The sequence below is a fragment of the Drosophila subpulchrella genome, chromosome X, assembly GCF_014743375.2.
Source record: "Drosophila subpulchrella strain 33 F10 #4 breed RU33 chromosome X, RU_Dsub_v1.1 Primary Assembly, whole genome shotgun sequence".
NCBI classification, from domain to species: domain Eukaryota; kingdom Metazoa; phylum Arthropoda; class Insecta; order Diptera; family Drosophilidae; genus Drosophila; species Drosophila subpulchrella.
In genome coordinates, this window is record NC_050613.1 from 27,325,453 (window position 1) to 27,345,593 (window position 20,141).

Sequence of the window (20,141 nt, forward strand, 5' to 3'; positions counted from 1 at the left end):
TTTTTCTTTTGTTTTAATATAAATTATATTCACTAAAACATCCGCACTTAAAACAGAGAAAAGCATAGTTTTCGATGGATTAATAAATAACAGAAGAAAATTAATGAATTTACGTGCTCTCGCTCGAGGAAAAAAACAGTATAATTAATTATCAGTAGGCTATTAATTAATAACTCCGTGTAAATTATTGGCTATCGACTATGGGCTAAATGTGCTGTGGTTTGCGTGTGGGGTTGTGGGTGGCTGGGTGCTTGGGGTGCTTGGGGTGGTGTTGTGGGGGGCGGGCTGAGTTTATCACAGGAAATCGGATTGAAAGGTCGCAGAAATCGAGGCGTCCTCGGGAGAAATTAAATATTTTTTTAATGCGTGTGGGGCGGAGGAAGGGCATCCAAAGATCAATGGTTCAATAAGCAATATATAAGTTTGAGACAATTATCGAACATTGAAATACAGTAGTTGATGTGTGTGATGCATAATATGTGGAGGGTGGGGTTATCCTAAACTATAAATTCATCTTCACTCCGAACTCTCTCTGCCTTAGCTGAGGCGTATTTTCGATGCCAGAAAATACAACTGCAGGCAGGTGGTCAGCATGACCGTCATGTTGCCAATGGCGATGGTCATGTGGATGCGCCGGAATCCCTTGTGGATGCGCTGGTAGTGCGGACAGTCGACGAGGTCGCCCTGGACGAGGCTGCCCACCTCCTGGCCACTGCCGATCGCGTCCTCGATCCTGTACTTCTCGTGCATTAGCTGCAGCATCGGTGGCACCAGATACAGACGCACCACCACCTCGATGCCCGCCGCCAGGGCCAGCGATCCCATCTGGATGCCCGCCGATGTCGTCCAGCCGCTCAGGAAGTACTTGGCATACACCACCAGCATCGTCAGGCTGAGCATGGCGTTCAGGGCGAAGTAGCGCGGGAACAGGATCTGCTGGCACTGCCCGAAAACGTGGCGGGGCAGCGAGAAATACAGCGAGAGACCTGCAAGGATGTGGTGAAAATAATACCCATTAATAAGCTGTATACCTTTGTCAAGAGGGTCTATTAAATGTAATTACGATTTTACGATGATTGAGTGATGATTGACCGATAAGATCATTGATTGCCGAATTGAAATTGTGTTCTGGATGGTTGTCCCCCAAAGATCAGGATAGTCCTGCGATCTAAGGACCCTTACCCGAGACAAATGTCTCTATCAAGGGGGTCTATTAAATGTAATTACGATTTAACGATGATTGAGTGATGATTGACCGATAAGATCATTGATTGCTGAATTGAAATTGTGTTCTGGATGGTTGTTCCCCAAAGATCAGGATAGTCCTGCGATCTAAGGACACTTACTCGAGACAAATGTCTCTATCAAGAGGGTTTATTAAATGTAATTACGATTTAACGATGATCGACTGATGATTGACCGTTGAAGATCATTGATTGCTGAATTGAAATTGTGTTCTGGATGGTTGTGGATAGAAGTTCCCTGAAGATCAGGATAGTCCTACGATCTAAGGACACTTACCCGAAACAAATGTCATCCAGATCTGCGACCCAAAGTGGGTGGCAAAGGCCCCCAGAAACACCAAGGCCGCCAAAACGCCGCCCGTTGCCGTTCTCGTCGATGTTGCTGCTGCAGATGCTGCTGTTGCAGTTGCGGTTTCTACTGTTGTCGTTGGGTCGATGAGGTCGCGTCCCACAGTCATCAGCACAAAGGCCAAAATGCAAACGGCTATCAAGTGTGCTGGTTGTGTTGTACGCGTCAAAATTCTGGAATTGAAATGAAAGAGTTATCGATAAGTAAATAGTAATCATTGGTTAACTGCTATGGAGAAGAAGTCAATGAAGAAACTATGGGGTTCCAGTCTTGAATTTTTCAAAAATATTTATAATAGCAATTAAATATCTAAGTTTTCAAAATAAGAATAAAAAAATGATCACTTTCATGATTTACAGAAACACCGATAAATCTGTATTTATCGAATTAATCATATAATAATGATTATCATAGCATCTAACGAATATTTTCGCTAAAGCAATTCGTTATATTAGGAATTATTAAATTAGGAATACTATGACCTATAAAATTATTTTAATTATCAAAAACTTATGGGACTTATAGGTACCTATTTATAAATGACCTATATTTTTTCGCCGTGTGGCTTAAGTGCTTTTATAACAGTCTCGGTCCTATCCTTCTAGTGAATTTATTAACGCCATAGTAACGCAATCGGCGATGGTTCAAATTCCAAAAAGATATAGCCGCCCGATCCGCGGGCACAGGGGGTATGGGTATAGGAAAATGGGTATTACGTACCCACGTGGCCCTCATGTCTGATTAGATTTGATTTGCGGCGAACTTTTGCACTGATTGCGATCGTGCGAATTCGCCGCCCCTTTCTTCCCTCTCTCTCTCTCTCTGTCTATTTGTCTCTTTCTTTTCGTGTCTACGCATTTGTTGCGTCTCTCCCTCCCCAACTCTTTCGTCTATAATTTTTGCATATCCGTCTGTTACGTTTTTATGTCTTTTTTGCACACTATTTCGTTTTTTTAGTGCGGCGAATAGAGCCAAAGTGGCGTACGTGCGAAAACGCATGCAACCGAATATTGTATATTTTCGCCGCGCCCCCCACATCCCCCCTCTGTCGCTTTGCTCTCGTGGAGACCAGAACTAAAAGCTAGAAATTGGCAGTCTCTAGGCGATATTCATAGCATAAGAGCGTGGATATTGCAATTTTGCACTTGCAGTTGGGCGAATTCGGGCGAATCAGCTGGCGAACAGCTGATAAAACGATAAAACGCGGCGAAGCCAGCTGATTTATGGACAAAAGAGAGAGAAGGGGTACAGTTGCGCTCAAAAGAATACATTTAAACTGTACCTAAATACAAAAATGTTGAATGCAAAAATCAAATAACTGTATCAATTCTACAAAAAAAGTTTTTCTTTTAATAATTGAAATATTTAATTTTGAATAATTTAAAATTGTAGAATTTTATCATAAATCATTCATCATCATTAATCTTTCCGATGGCATTCTATGCTTATGCGATTTGAAATATATTTTCATAAGATATTTCCTTTGTGTGCTAGCACTGCGACCTCGACTGTACGGCTGGGAAAGCTTCGCCAAATGACGTAGGACCCGAATGCACTTTGCTCTCCAGCAGGTGGTTGTGGATCGGTCGAGAGAGCGAGACGGCAAGAGCGGGTGATTCAAGGGGTCTTAGGGAACTCTATTGACTTGCCAATTGTCGTCACAGTGCCCCACTGATCGCAAGATAACGACTGTACCGAGACACACCCCCCTGCCCCGGCCGAGGGTTAACTTATCGCCTGACATTGAGTCAGCATTACGGTCAAGGCGCGAATATATCGTATTTTTAGACTCGCACACTTATCATCAGTAAAAACTTTCAAGTGGGAAAAAATCCTAGTGAATCACCCCGGAAAAATTGGGCTTTACTTTATCTCAGTTTATGGGGTATTTGTAAAGGTTATCGACGAAAAAATGCGATACTATTATAACCACACACTTTCAATTCCTTGCGGTTCCACTGTAGCGATCTATATCGTGCAGGTCACGAGTTTGGTGTCTGTTGCCAGGCATTATCAATGGGGTGCTAACAATCCATTAAATGGGTTTTGTTGAATTTCGCTTTCTGGCCAACAAATTGCAAAAACCAAGTCAAAAAACCTAGATTAAATGGGTAGTGTGGGGTTCCAATTAGGAACCGGTGAACTATAAAAATTCTATAATTAAACTTATTAATTATTGATCATTAAACTCAAATAAAGGCGAAAACATATATCACCTTCAAAGTCTTTTAATAGAGCAATGACTGAAATTTCCTGGGTACGCTTTTTGCATAACGGGATTGCGCCCTAGACAACGGCAGACGGTGGAAAAATTATACGAGTATATTTGCATTTATAAATGTCAATACAGAAGCGTGATCAACATGATCCACTGCCGTGACAATGAACTGATAAGAGCTGATAGCGCCACCTGATGAATTTATGGGTTTTTAATAGAGGGGGGCGTGCATCATGTCGATCAACGACCGATAAGAATGGTATATAATATAAAGATCGGATTTAATTCTCTTTCGATTTTAAATATTTCACTACATTATTATTACTAGACTGGCTAATTTTCGGTTATATATGTGGGATTAAAAATACAAAATAGTCTTTGTTTACGGGGTGGGACAACCCAAAATTAATTGGTTTTCCGACTTTGTCGTTAGCAAAAATAATAGAATAGTTTGGCGTTTCCTGTAATTTTTCATTGGCATGTGCGGGTAGAAACAGCAGTAAATGGCATAAATTGGCTTGTTATTAGTGGTCATAATGATCGAAAAACTAACAATTACTAATTTGAGTATAGACTTTTTTATCAAAGGTTAGAAGGCTATAATTTAAACAACATTTTGTAAGATTCAATAATAAAAAGGGTACTTTTGTTTTATGGGTTCAAGTAAAGGTTAGAATACAAAAATATATATTATGAGTTCTGAATATAATAGATCTCCAAAACACCAAGACAAATAATAATACAAGAGATCTAGACAAATAGTTGTCAATAGGTAAATATTTATATTAGGGAAGTTAGGCAAGTGCTTATGAGTCAAGTTAAAGGCTTTGTATGTGATGATAATGATGTTTCTAGGGGGAGACTTACGTGTAAAGGCGACTGGCCTGCAGCTGGGCCACCAGACAGGTGATTCGCTCGGACACCTGTCGCGTCATCTGGGTGCCAATGGCCAGGGCGTCGTCCATCGACGGCTCCATGGAACTCAGCTTGCGCTGCTGCTGAGCCTTCAAGGCGGCCGCATTGGTGGCACTGGTGTCCAGCGACTCCTCCTCCTGCAGTTCCATCTCCTTGAGCATCTGCTGCTGCTGCTCCTGCTGCAGTTTGCGAAATCTTGGACAGAATCGCAGGAGTTCGCTTTTCGGCGTGGAGAAGAAGGTGGTGGTGGTGGTGGTTGTAGTGGTGCTGACTTTGGGATTGGGAGTGGCCTTCTCTGTCGCTGTCGCTGGGGATTTCAGTAGGGTCTCGGTGACACCGCTGTCCTCGCTATCGCTGCCGGTGATCGAGGCGGAATCGCTGCCGCTCGAGCTGCTCAGCTCGAGCTCCTCCAGGAACTGCTGCTCCCTCTGGAGATCCTTCCTCTTCTGCTCCTTCTTCTCGCGCTTCTTCATCGTGTACTTGACACTCTTCACCGCCTTCGAGGGCATTCCACATGCCATATAGCGTTCGATCTGCTGCTCGTTGTTTTTCTCCACGATCCCTGAATTGTGGCACATCTTTGCATTGGTTTCTTTAGATCCTTCGATTTTAAGTTGGTAATCCTCTTTTTTCTTGTTCTGCGATCTTCTTTTAAATTGGGTTTTTGGCACTCTTCTTTGTCTCGCTTCGCACAGCAAAAAAAAATTTCTTATTTTGGGGTTACTTAACTTTCTGTTACAATATGTATTTGGAATTTTGGGGAATTTTCTACACCGCGCTTTTTGGGGTTACGTTGTGGTTGGGAATTTGATTTGAAACTGGGGTCTGGTTAATATCTGGGATGGTTATTTGGTATTGTTTTGGATTCCGGGGGGACCAAGTGCGACACGCGGCGCGCTGAGTGTGCGATTTTGAATGGGAAGTCGGGGCTGCCATTAGGTTTTATATATACCGCCAACAACGCCAGTTCTTGCGCCGACGTCGCTGCCCGCTCTGCTTCCGCTCTCTTCGAATTCGGATTCGGGTTCGGATTCGGACTCGGACTCGGAGAACGCTCCACTCTCTTCGCTCTTCGGGATCCACTTTTTTGCACTCGCATCGGACCGGATCGAATGGAATTGGCGGAGCTGTTGCAACAGTGGGCCCAACGGAGGTACGGTATGTCCAGTAATCTAGTTCGTCATGAACGCGTGCTTTCTTATCCGCAAACTGCATGTTGTTGTGCCCAAATTTGGGGCTGTAGAACCTATTTTTGTAATAAGACGGAGTGAATAACAATTGATTAGATAGGTTGTCTTCAACGCTTAGTGGTGGTATAAGTATATAATTTATAATACTGCATATTACTAATGAAATTCAGAAAATGTCGTAATGTAACTTACAATTTGGTATAGTTCTATTTTCTGAATTAGTCAATATGACTGCTTTTGAAATGTATTTAAAAAGAATAGGTATAAGTATATAATGATTTCAAAGAAAAGTTTAAAAACTTCTTAAAGATTATATTTACAAAGGAAACAACGAAATAAGATTATGCTATCAACCAGAACAATAGATTTAAATCAAGTCTCCGTTCTTTCTACCATTTGTTGTCTTGAACACTTTTGTATAAATACATACAGGATGATCTTAAAGGAAATGTAATTTCGACCTTTGCCCCAAAAATGCTGTTAACATCCCACTGTGCGATTCATTTAAACTGGATTAACCCAGAAGAGCGGAAAATGGTGAGAGCATGGGAGGCTGGGCTTTCACGGGGGTCTCTTAGGTACATCCCAACATTTAAGAGAACCACCGCCTTATCACCACCACAAAGTCTCAATTAACGGCGGCTGTCACGCTGCGATCGTTTGGCATTATGCCTCCTTATAAGCACCTGACAAATGGACGCCACATGTGAATAGTTTTCGGGGTAACCTTCAGTCGGCCCTTCCTCTTCTTCTGCCATTTTTCTTCGCTAATAACTTTCCCACCATGTTGCGCCGGGAAAAGTTTGGAATTCTCTGAAAAATGCATGTGGTGTAAATTCCTCAGACGTCAACTGCGATCAAGCAATCCCCGTTTTATACTCATATATATACATATATTTTGGAGCCAACAATTTTGGTTTACCAAGCATGAGTCGTCCGTTCAAATACGGCGAATGGATTTCCATCACTGACGTCGAGCGGATCGTTCTTTTTTCACTTCAGAGAAACTACCAAACGAATTTGTATAATGTGTCTGGGAAATATTTCATAACCGTTAGGGGGGAAAACTTCTTATAGACACCCGATTTCGTCAGAACTTAAAAATTTGGTATGTGGCTTTTTTTTATTTACTAATTTGAGATCCAAGTGAAATAGCTATGTAATGTTTAGTAAAAAATATTTTATATTATAAATTATAGAGCTGTAACCAATCGATATTGAAACAATTTCCAGCTAATCATACACACAATCAGAAAGCATTTAGCTTTATATTCAATGGAAATTGATATTAGTTTATAGACTAATGGAAAGGAAACCCCACTGCAGAAAATCGCTGAATCTAAGCCCGATCGGAAATGCTAATGATAAGGATGGTGTGAATCACCCAGTGATTCATTTGGGGCTCGTCGAGGATCCATCGCTGACCAGATTGGCTCAAAGCCCCGGCCATAACCTAACCATTTCTTGCGATCTCGCAGATATTCACCCACATAATGCGCAAAAAGAAGAAAATACACCAGCCCGCGAATAAACAATCTGATTAGTTGATTAAAGGTCAGTTGATTGAGTTGGGCGCGCAGGCCAATCACGGCCAATCAGCGGACCCTGTCAGTATCCCCGATACATCCGCGAACCCCTTGGATTCTTTAGAGCCACAATGAGTGGGCAAAAAATCAAGACCAGTGTCACGATGTCCAGCCAAATTGGGTGACCAAAAGCGGAATTAATGGCATTATTTGTATGCACCATAAGGAGGCTTATACGGGCCAAAAACGATCGATCGTCTCGATCGGAGGAGAGATCCACGTCCGGCCGAGCAGAACAAAACGTATGGGAATGGGATTGGGGAACCGCAATTAGATAATGAGCAGTTTGTGGGCAGGCATCGATCGGCAATCGACCAGGAGTCGTATATAGAAAGCACTCTCCATGTACATCTCATCGATTCGAGGAGATCCCCTTGTCATGTGGCGCACGTACCGCGAGTTGGCGGCCCCAAAAAAATAAGCAATATTTTTAATGAATGAATCTCGAAATCGATCAATCAGTCAGTCCAGCAAGTGCAGGGATCGATAAAAATGGGTGGAAAATGTTTTAAGGATCAAAGGTTGCTAGGCAAGAACATTAGGTCAATGAACAAAGGTGTGTACATATATATATATCCTGATATTTTATATGATTTGATTATATGATTTGAAAGTTACTGAGTCGAGTAGGTTTCTTTGAGAGCCTATAATTTAAATTCCTAGCAAAAGTTATATTCGATAACCCCAAATAGATTCATCATTTTGACAATAAATTTGTGGAACTGTGTGCTAGTAAATCAATCATTAGATTGGTTAGTTATTTATGATATATGGGCCTGTGAATGATATAACTATTAAGTTAAACTATTCATAGAATGTTGGCATTAACTACGTTATAAATTATTTTGGCACACTTTGTGGCAGTTAACACTACATATATAAAATACACAATGGGATTAGTTCCATTTTGAAAATAATATTAACAAAGTTATTAAAATAAAGAGTAATATAAGTTTACAGATATGGTTAAATGAATACACTAGGTTACTAGTTATTTTATCGCATTATATTTAGTTATTATTATTAGGAATAGTATTTAAATAATATGCATTTGCCTTTTTTGAAGATCCTAAGATAGTTTCAGTCATTTTTCGTAGTTGCCTTATCTTATTTTTCGTTGACTATTTGGACTTTGTGGTTATAATCTTGACATTCGATTAGTTTTTATAGTTTTCGCTGTTTTTTTTTTTGCTATGAACGGGATGGTACGTGGGCCAAGTCTGGTTTGTTATTTCTCAGTTGGCGCTGTGGCAAATTCCACTCAATTTTGCCTCAAATGCGGACGTGCCGGCCGGCTTTGGCGTCATATGGGCCAACAAATGGATGGACAGGCCAAAGGGGTCTGGCAATTGGAGAGGGGAAATCCCCACTAGATTACGGGGGACACTCGGCGATGTTTTTTCTTTTAGCACCTGACGCACACCAAACATTCTTTCCTTTCTTTGAAGAGAGCTGATGAAAGACGTCTGCGTCAGCATCAGCTGTCCGTCGTGGCATTGATCCAACAGAAGAGGACAACATTTCCACAAAGCACCGAACCGCCCACCCTTTACCGCCCCCCAGAACCAGCCCCATTTTCCACACCCACCCACGCGCCTTCACTCAATCATTGTCCGAATCGCGGCGTAATCCCTTTATGGGTAAAAAAACGAAAGCACCGGTCCACGTGAGCGGTCTAAGTAGATCCGGAAATATTGGGGTTATGTCTACGGAAACGCCCAACGCCCCCTTTTCTGGAGTCACATGAGACACCTAAATCACCTGGCAAAGAAAAGCGTAGATTACTGACAATTTAATTAGCGCTAAAAGTGACGAAAAAATATGAAATCAATTTGGAGAGCAGCAGAAAACAATAATATTTACCATAACTTTGTTTTTCCTAGTTGTATTGTCAAGAGTTTTTGTGTGATTTTTGTTATAATATCGAGATAATAAAATAATAATCAGAAAGTGAAGAAAATGCCCGTTTTTGGTATTTCACCACAAGTTCTACTGATTTTCGCATTGATAAGCTAAAACTCCGATGCAGTTAAGCTTTGTTATCAGTTAAGTTAAGTTGGTTGTTGACGGCAATCGATTTTGTTTACCAGCTCCACAGTTCACACAACGCCGCCGTGTGCACCGATCGACATTTATTTGCATTGACTTTTTTAAAACTTATTTTATGGCCGTTGTTTTCTGGAACCCTCTCTTAAAACCCAAAAGAGAATCTCTCTTCGGGGGGCTTATCACAAAGGCAGAACGACAGGTTCAATGTCTCTTGAATGCTTTTTCGCACCGATCTTTTCTGATCTTCACTCTCCCTATGATCTACATGCTATATGCTTATTTGGGTAGGTCAGTTAGGAGCAAATGAGAAGCGGAAAAAGACATAAAACAGAGCTAATAAAAATCGACCGAGTAAGGAAATAATTAAACCCGATCAGTGATAATTAAACCGGACAAGTGTCTTCCACAATGGATCGATCGTCATCTGTGGCATGCACCAGGAGAATTCTTCGCAATTGAGTGATTGCGCTTTATAGAAGAATGCTCTTGGGAGTGGGGCAGATTAAGTCAAGCATTTCGAAAAATTCCAGAAGAATTCTTTCAGTCGTTGGGCTATTCTTTAAGAAAATATGTAGTACTCTTTACCAACACCAAAATCTCTAATTAATTTGACACAACAAACCTTTCGATAACTCAAAACTAGATTATCTACAAACATTTACATTCCAATCAGTATATTATTAAAATTTAATTGGGTCCTTAGGTTAAACCCTTTGAACAACACTTGGTAAATTAAATTATTAACTTAAATTGCCAATTTAAAATGGCAATCCATCTTCGCGGAAGGGTTTCCTTGAGCCAGTTAAATTTATTCATGGCTTTGGGGAGAGTGGATTTTTTGTTGGCCATCACTTAAGGTTAATCTGATGCGATCGGAACCAGAGTTGGGTCAAAGTAGGGTGGAGCATTATCTCTGGCCAACGATCGCTCGCAAATTGCTCTGTTTCGGTTTTGATATATGTAAACCTTTTTGATGGAATTCTTTCGCTTTCATTGATTTCAATTTGCAAATTGCGGCGGCACAGCGGAATTGCGCTTTGTTTCCCACAGCAAAGGAATAACGACCCTATCCCCGTTCCGAGTTACCGGCTTCCCATTCGATGGCAGTCCATCATGTATGCGTAGCTGTCCAGCCGGCAGTTCATCATCATCTAGAGTCCGCTAATCTGCGGTATCTGTAGCTCTACACAGAGACTAATTTTCTACATTATTTAATCCTATTATCTATATTATGTTCAATCCTATCTATATAAAGAAAGATCTTAAAAACTAGATGGAATGCTATTGCATTTCCAAATATTCTGTTCTTTATTATGGTAAACTTTATAGAATATCCTATCTACACAAAGAAAGATCTTAAAAACTAGATGGAATGCTATTGCATTTCCAAATATTCTGTTCTTTAGTATGGTAAACTTTATAGAATATCCTATCTACAAAAAGAAAGATCTTAAAAACTAGATGGAATGCTATTGCATTTCCAAATATTCTGTTCTTTATTACTTTATAGAATATCCTATCTACATAAAGAAAGATCTTAAAAACTAGATGGAAGGCTATTGCATTTCCAAATATTCTGTTCTTTATTATGGTAAACTTTATGGAATATCCTATCTACACAAAGAAAGATCTTAAAAACTAGATGGAATGCTATTGCATTTCCAAATATTCTGTTCTTTATTATGGTAAACTTTATATTATAAGTTCCGAATAACCTGATAGATGCAGTTATTTTTTTGAAAAATTATCAACACTTAACTTATTTTGAATAGTTTTAATAGTTGTCTAAATTGGAATCTTTTATAATACATCTATATTGACTGTCCTTGGGATACCTGGTCCACTAGTGGCTTATTGGTTCCTTAACTTAATGACAATATTTTTCTCCGTGCATCCGTAAATGTGGCTGTGACTCTTTCTTCTCACTGCCTCTGTGGATTTCGATTTTATTTTTAATGCTTTTTGTGGCTCTCTGAGCTGCGCCTGGTGGCTCAGTGGTTTCAGTGGCTCGGTGGCTCTGTGGCTCGGTGGCTCTGTGGAGAGTGGCCTACGTGACTCGGGAATCCGCGGCAATGTCCGACGACCGACTGGCGACCGGCGACTGTTGCAAAGCGAAACGATTCGCTGGATCCGCTGGATCCGCCACCGAAAACCTGCCCCGGATCACAATTTGTCCGTCGCCCGGACAAACCTCTTGATTATGTTATTTATTTATTTAGCCATGCTCGTTAATGTTTAATGTTATTGCCGCGCGTCACCTCAGTCACAAAAAAACCAACAATATATATACAAAGAAAATCAATCGAAACCAAACCTCATTCGGATTAATAGAAAAGTCCTTTGTCGATAGTCGATAGCGTAAGACTCTGACTAAATTTAAGATATGCTTAAATGATATAATGATATGATATAAAATGATATATGAAGCGAAGAAAAATATACAAAACTAGGTTTGATTTGATTTACTATGATTATATTTATAGGAAAACATTATTTGCTTTTAAAAAATAAACATAAACACTTTCAAGTTAGGGTAGCGGAAAATTGAAAACTGCTGGCGTTTCATGTTGCTCGTGTGCAATGCGATCACCTCTGATGTTGCTGTTGTAAGTGTTGCTGCTGTTGGTGTTGCTGTTGCTACTGCCCCGATCCATGGGCGCCCCCTGGGGAGCTGGGAGGGATCGGGGGCCATCGGCTGCGTCAGCAAGACACACAATATTTTTGCATGGCAACAGCTTTGCCTTGCTGTTGCTGTTGCTACCACGAGTCTTACATTTTGGCCATGTGATCGCTGTCTTGGCTTTTTGGCTCGCCAGGGGGTGGGGAATGGGGTAGGGTGGCCCGCCAAAAAAAAACTAGTCACAGCTTTTTTAATCTGGCCCCCGGGCCTGAAGCTCATCCACCTCTTGAACACATGGAACTTCTATGTATATGTAAATACACTACAAATTTGTAAGACAGAAGAAGATCCAAAATCGATTGTTATCAGGAATATGAAAATTCAAGATTTGAGATTAATAAAATATTGAATATGTGAGATAGAAACAATTATATAAAAGACTTAAACTTGTTATTAATAAAATTAAAATCCATTTCAAATATTAGTTTTATATAATCAACCCTGAATTTAAACTTACATCATTTTTAAAATCTACTTTTTATTTAATTCTTTTAAAATTATAACCCATAGATATATTTTTATGATATATACATGTATTTAAAGACCTTCAGTTTCTCCCGGTGCAGCCTCAAATAGGAATAGGTAAACAATTCTGAAAAGGGGGCCTGCTCTTGTTATACTTGACGCAATGCAAATCAGTTAACACTCCCCGATCTGCGATAATATTTGCCCATTTCATTTGTTTATGTGTTTGTCCAGCGTTTAGTGTAACATCTACTTGACAACAGAGATTGTTAACCGATTGATCTCCACGGGAGTCTGTTGGCCAAGAGGCTCGGGAGTTTCCGTTACTCTGAAGTGTAGTTTATTTACCCATCCACTTTTTTGTATTGGCCACACAGACTTGTAAATTACCCATAAACTTGGCACTTCATGTTTCCATCAAGAAGAACCCATTGGTGTTTTACTGGGAATGTGCGGAAAGTTTTTAGCGTAAGGAAAGTACATACACGAATGGGAATTAAACAGAACAAATAATATTTTCTTAGTACTTATGAGGTTTACGATTCATGGGCTTTATTTTCCGGTTTAGGATTAGGAAGCATTTGTTAGCAAATATTTATTTAATTCCCCTGGATGGGCGAACCAACTTAGGAGCACAAAGTGATTGATAAGAAGAGGGTCATACGCAAGTAAATATTTAATAAATGTACCAGAAATGGAAGCAAATAATAAGTAGTTAATTTTAAAAAGTGTCAAATAAATATATTTAATTGATCTGTAGCTGTCACAATAATCATTCACTTTATTGATCGTATTTGCAGGTATACCTGGCACTTTTCCAGCCCCTGCACGTGACTCGCCATCAGTTCAAGAAGGTGCTCAACTGCATGAAGGTGATACGTGCCCTGAAATACCAGGAGGTCTATGCCCAGGAGAAGGTTACCAAGGTCGACAGCCTGTCGCTGGTGCTGAGTGGCAAGTAAGTGTTCCCAAAAAGAGATTCATTTCCGTATTTCGAATGATTGATATACATATATAACTTATTTTACAGATTGGTGGTGTCGCAGCATCAGCGAGCCCTGCACATTGTGTTTCCCCATCAGTTCCTAGACTCGCCGGAATGGTTTGGCGTCTCGACCGATGACTACTTTCAGGTGGGTGTGCACCCTCGGTCCTTCGATCCACTAACTTATTAATATTTGAATATTTGTTTTACTATAATAACAGGTCTCCATTATGGCCATGGAGGAGTCGCGGGTGCTGATCTGGCATCGCGACAAGCTCAAACTGTCAATTATGGCCGAGCCCTTCTTGCAGACCGTCTTCGATCACATTCTCGGCCGGGATGTGGTCAAGAAGCTGATGCAGGTCACCCAGGTGTGTGGATGTGCTGTCTGCTTTGCCAATTAAAAGCGTAGTTGGTACCTTGCATTAACCATTTTATAACCTTTTTCGCTTCCAGGTGAGCGAATCGATAGCCAGCAATGGCTTCCTGCCCTCGGGTGGCTATGCGGAGGATGCGGAGGACAAGCCCATGTTGATACTCAAGAAGAGTGTGGATGTGGGCCACGGACTGACGGCCCTGATCAACCGGCAGCTACAGGGTGAGTGAGGCGCCCTTGACCCCTGACCCGGTCTACTCTCTCAACTATCTGTTCGATGACCACCTAATCTTGCACAGCGGCGGTTAGCAAAACAGAAAATATAGTATTCCCTTAGAGCTTAGAGGATTTCCAATCATTGACATTTTTGTATGCTACTATATAGCAATTTTTATTTGTCTACTTTCATGTTTTGCAATAGTTTAATTCCAAACGTTTGAAATATTTTAAAAATAAATATTTTAAAAATATTTTATTAAAGATTCACCGAATGAAGTGGTCTTTCAAGTCTTTTCAAAATATACTCTCTATACTATTGCTGTGACCGCTGCTGTGGCTAGCCTTTCCCCACGCTTTCATTAACTTTCTTGGTGTTTGGGGTTCTTGATTTCTTCACCTTCGACCTTTGTGTGTCTCTCTCCCCCGTGTCTCTCTGTATCTATCTCTGTTTGCACGCTTTCTGCATGGCCTAAAAACCTAACCTCACTTGAATTAAACCCGTAATATAGTTTAATTTGTGATTATTTCTGTTTTGTTGATATTTCTTTTGTGTATTTTCTGTGCATTTTTGATTTTTGGTTTTGTTTTCTTTTTTACTTTTTCTACGCCAAAACTCTAATTTTAGAAGAGCATGTTCCTTTACTTGGTCGCACGTACAAACAACAACAACAACAACTACTGCAACAACTAGAACAACTACAACAACAACAACAACCCGTACAAGAAGCAACAACAAGCGCCAACAACATCGTGCAAAGTGCAATCTGAAATTATGCAATCGCCCCCGCTGCTGCTGCTGTCCAACTTGCCACGAACAGAAATCAGAGCACTCCTCCGCCCCTCCACCTTTGACCTGCACAACAATATGAACAACAACAACACCACCACCACCACCCACACAAGCAAACAATCATCAGTCATCAGTCAGCCATCAATCACATGCAGCAGCTACGACAACCACAACAGCAACATCAACATCAACATCAGCATCGCGATCATCAGAAAAGATATGCCGAAGAAATCTGGAATCTATCCATCTAAATCCGCATCTTGAATCCAATCATACATATATAATCATCTCATACCTAGCATAGCAACAAGCACTAGCTAAACAAACATCTAACGCATCTAATCGTTCTAATAGACAACTTTGTATCACCCCACGAAGCCCAGCAAACAGTCAGACTCTTGAGTTTTTGTGTAAACCTATCGTCTGGGGCAACATAAACTTTGCAACCCAGCGGAAATGTTCTGAAAATCAGTGTTGGCAGGTCAAGGAATGTTGACCACCCAGAAAAAACCTAATTTAAAGTCCCTTATATCAACTAATCTTGAGCTACTAAAAATATTTTATAACAAAACAAAATATTGAAGGAGAACCCTAGTAACCTGGTAACATTGTAATAACCAAAAAATTTCTATTCGCTTTGTAATTCTACCTGGCAACCCTAATCAACTTTATAAACCCATATTTTTCTGCTAATTAAAAATAGTTTGTGTCCCACAAAAAAAATATACAAGCGAAAAAAATAGTAGAAATCATGGCAACACTGTTGAAAAATATGCATTATCCTTAGCAAAAACTATCGTTAGCTGTAGTCAAACCAGTTGTAAAAATTGTAATTTATTTTGACTGATCATGGTTGGATGTTGAGTTGTAGTCAGACAAGACACTTGATTGCTCATAAATTAGTTTCATTTTGAGTGGGCTTTTGAATTGAACACGATCAGACAGCCAACCAAGGCTTAGACCTTAAATTATTTGATTGTGGTTTTGATTTGGAATTGGCAATAGTATTATATGGTATATCATACAAATTATTTTTATAAAAATGATTAAAGTTGAACTGGAATAGGTTTGGTTATATTATAAAAGGACAATTTAGGGATCTATTGATCATAAAAAATCTGCAATACTGTCATTTATTGTTACTAACTATTATTATTTAATCACAAGTTTGTAATAGAAAAAAACTTCAAATTTACTAGTTCTTTGACACGATTGCGATCGTAATGAATAACATGCAAACTGGTTCGATCAACAGTACTTCAGTTTCAATTACCGATTCAAGATCTCAAGATCGATCGGTCTAGCGACAGGTGATAAATGAACTTTTCCGCTGGCCCAAGAGTTTACATCGCATTATTTGATTAAATTGATTTGATACCGCTTGGCATTTAATGGAAATGTACTGTGCTGGCACATCCATCAAGTCTCTATATGTTCCATTAACACATTATTATTTTTTTGTACTCCTATATGCATACGTTATTTTTTTTGGTTGATTGATTTGCATACAAATTGAGCTTGAAGAAAGCGTGAAAACTAATTAGAATTAATACCGAATAATATTTGATAATGTTAAGCAATACATAGTCTAAGTTGTTGTACATACGCTACAAAATATATATATTTGCTGTACATAACCCCGAATTGCCCGTAAATCCGAGAACCCCCGTAATCCAAGACTCCCCCAAGAAAGTGTAATAAACGAAAAGGAATCAATGTGAATGTAAACAAGCCAAAAACGAAAGCTAATAAAAAAACATTATAATATCAAGATGCAGTATTGATCCACTAATCGATCCGCAGGCGAGTTTTGTTTCCAAGCGCGTCGTTGGCACAGGCACGCGCTCTGCCGTTTGACATCATTAATGGCATCGATTTGTTTTTTATTCTAATTCGCCAACAATATTTGCTATTTAATTAAACAATTTGGTTGTTGTCGCGATCGCCGCGTGTTGACTGCGATCGTCTGTCGTCTGAATAGGGTGAAGTTTTGTGCAGGGAGGGCATGCATCCATCAGTCGGCTTGGCAAACAATCATGAAAAATGGAAAACAAAATAGCAGCATGCCCATAAGCTTACACACAAAGAGCAGCCGACAACAGTACGCCTATGCCACGCCCACCTGCCCCATCATTTCCGCCCACTTACAGTGCCTATTTAATGGTGTTGTATGGAAAAGTGAATCGAATTGCATTAAAGACGTAGTAGAACCTTTTAATTCAAAGACCTAAGTTTTATTTTCAATTTATTTATTCAAATAATTTCACATTTTATTGTGGGCATATCACTTCATTTTATTATCACACGCGAAAGTAAACTTGGAACCTAAAAATACTTGCTATTTGATTAGAGGTTCTGGAAATAGCGCTCAATTCCAATTAGATGTCAAGCGTTACCTGGTTCTATTTTTGGAAGTATAGTATAGTATAATATTTAATCACGTGATAGAGTTATCAGCAAATCGATTTGATAGTACCCCTGTTTCACACACCCTGTTTCATATAAATATATGTGCCTGATTTCTCACCCGCCCCCCTTTTATGCTAACCACGTTCTTCTACTGATTTTTCACTATCAACAACAACCAGTTTATATCTATGTATGTTTGATTTGTGATGAAATTTATGTATTTGATTTTCTATTTTTTCGGTGACTATAATTTTGTTGTATGTCTAACGTAAACGTTCCAAACCAAAACTCCATCACAAACGTTAATCAACAACAAAACTACAACAACAACACCATCAATCAAAACCAACAACAACTACCACCACGAAAACAGCCCTGCCCAGGATATCGAAGTATTATGATTGCGGTAAGTTTAAAGTGCTATAAGGAAATGGATCTTAAGTTTCGGGAACCGAAACCTCAAATGCCCTTGCAGACCGATTGCTAAACATAAATTATTTGAGACTAATGGTCCGATTAAGATGTTATATTTTCGGGGAAAGGCATGCAGTAAAATATGCATTGTGAAAAAATCATACGATCAAAGAATTCTTTATTTTTGAACATTTCTTAGAAATTTTTGAGATGCCCTCTTTTAGAATTTTGAAGATACAAACCCCATCTTAATGGAACATTTTTTTTAACTGAGAGATAAGTCCGATTCCCTCAAGTAATACCGTCCAAAATTTCCCCATTCCCTCTGCAAGGGTCTAGAAACAACAACTGCAGTCCACCGCGTATGTATGCTAGCCTGTGTGTGTTCCCGTCTCTTTCTGTGTTTAAACAGCTATCTCTCTCTCTCAGTCGGTGTTCAAATTTCTGTAGTGTGACCGTTCGTGTGCCTGCTTTTAGATTTGTGCATGCAAAACGTTTTAAATGTAATTGTTTTGGATTAAGTCAAATTTAATGAGCAAAATGTATTTATAAAGTGTTTGGTAAATTTGGGAATTTTAGCCTTCGCCTCTTCACTATTCTACCTTCTGGGTTCTTTGTATGAAGTACCTATAAATGTTTTCTTTTCTTTTTCTTCCCTTATCTCTATCTGTATCTTTCAGCTGGGGATCCTAACTCTTGGCGCCTTGGAAGAATCGATGAGACGGACCATGAAACGGCCGTTTGAGAGCGATCGATACGAAATGTTTAGACTTGTGTTTTTGAGTATTATTAGATGTATATTTTAGGCAATACTGAGGAACGGAAGTTGCGGAAATCCAACAGAGAGGATCTAAGGAACCCAAATACCATGAGTCGTTATACAGAATTATTTATATATACTATATGGAGAAGGTAACAATTCGATTATGGGTATTCTTCTCTTGTAGTCGTAAAAATTACTTAAGGTTATCCTGTACGGAAATTTTATTTGTACCTTAAATGAAAACAATTATAGAGTCATTTATATAGCCAAAATTGTTGTTAGGTGTTTCATTCGGCTTACACAAATTTGAATAGTAATTTTTTTTAACAATTAGCCAAAACGATTAAATCCTAAAGGTATTAAATATTTTTTGAAGCCACTACGAGAAGAATACCCCATTAAAAAAGAGAATGAAAATATATATGTATACACAAATTATATATTAATTAAAACTAGTCTAGTTGCAAATTGTATTACGCTATAACTACGGATTAGACGAATGACAAACACAATCGAGAATTAGAAGGAGAACAACTGAAATGAAATGTTTATTAATTAAATGGAGAAAAATGTATTTTTTTATTACCCTAAAGTTAAGAGATTATAAACTAAAAGAAATATGAAAAACCAAATCGTTGAGTGTGCAATATACAGATATAAAAACACGATATGTACATGAATATATATGAGTAGTTAACGGAAAAATATGTTTGTGGCTACTCCCCGCTAGATGCAAAGCAAGAAAACATTCCATATTCCATCGTTGATTGAGCCCTTAAAACCCAATAGCAATCATCACAATTTTAACATACAGTTCCCGCCTAAATAGACACCTCAATTATTAACCACTTTCTGTCAAATGATTTTAAGCCAAAAAATTGGTCAAATTCAGAGTTCAGTTGTATTCATTTGCCTGAATTTATGCAAGTATATCAATCACATGTTGAATAATACGAAAGCCCGAAAAATTAATTTTGTTGAACCATGAACATTAGTTAGGTATAAAATAACACAACCAACAAACAAGAAGAATACATATAAATGAGAGCAGGCAAAAAAGTTCTAATTAAATGCAAAATATTCGACACTACCAGCTAACAACCCCCCTCAGCCCCCGCCCATGGAGGTTTCAAGCTGATATTCTGATATTCCCGACCCACTCATTTGAACCATTGCCATTATGCGTAGTGCAGGAATTTGGTTTCACGCCCACAGAACTACCCTTAAATTGCAACGCATTGTATTGTATCGATCCCAACGTTTGTCTCATGTAAGTTAAAGGTTAGAAAATAACAGATCCCGAAATCCACATAGAGCATACACAAAACTGCATACCAACCAAACCGAACTAAACCAAACCAAAACAAATAGTTCAATGTATATCGTACCTTTGAGCATAATTAAAAATAAAGTAAAATGGACATGATTTAACATTAAAATGGTATTACTAAGGAATAATAAACAGGGGATATGATATGAGATCATTTAA

At 39.1% G+C, this 20,141-nt stretch overlaps 2 protein-coding genes across 7 annotated transcripts in view; one reads left to right on the forward strand and one right to left on the reverse strand.

Annotated features, from left to right (window-relative positions):
- The window catches only part of LOC119558001 (blood vessel epicardial substance), a 29,051-nt gene extending 8,968 nt beyond the window's left edge, over positions 1 to 20,083 (forward strand). For 3 of the 6 annotated variants that reach the window (XM_037871106.1, XM_037871104.1, XM_037871105.1), the window contains exons 3-7: positions 13,497 to 13,654; positions 13,727 to 13,829; positions 13,903 to 14,052; positions 14,138 to 14,279; positions 14,902 to 16,837. In XM_037871106.1, the coding sequence (XP_037727034.1) occupies positions 13,497 to 13,654; positions 13,727 to 13,829; positions 13,903 to 14,052; positions 14,138 to 14,279; positions 14,902 to 15,044 (696 nt within the window). In that variant the 3' untranslated portion in view covers positions 15,045 to 16,837. Of the gene's footprint in view, positions 1 to 11,797; positions 11,910 to 13,496; positions 13,655 to 13,726; positions 13,830 to 13,902; positions 14,053 to 14,137; positions 14,280 to 14,901; positions 16,838 to 17,848; positions 17,882 to 18,569 lie in introns of those variants that run through there. The other 3 variants (XM_037871107.1, XM_037871109.1, XM_037871108.1) reach the window with 3 other exon arrangements.
- On the reverse strand, positions 109 to 5,648 carry LOC119558000. The gene is made up of 3 exons (XM_037871102.1): positions 4,679 to 5,648; positions 1,522 to 1,766; positions 109 to 986 (listed from the first exon to the last, which is right to left on the reverse strand). Exons 1-3 carry the CDS (start codon positions 5,302 to 5,304, stop codon positions 538 to 540), a joined length of 1,320 nt encoding a protein of 439 aa, XP_037727030.1. The 5' UTR covers positions 5,305 to 5,648; the 3' UTR covers positions 109 to 537.
- Positions 20,084 to 20,141: the final 58 nt, after the last annotated feature.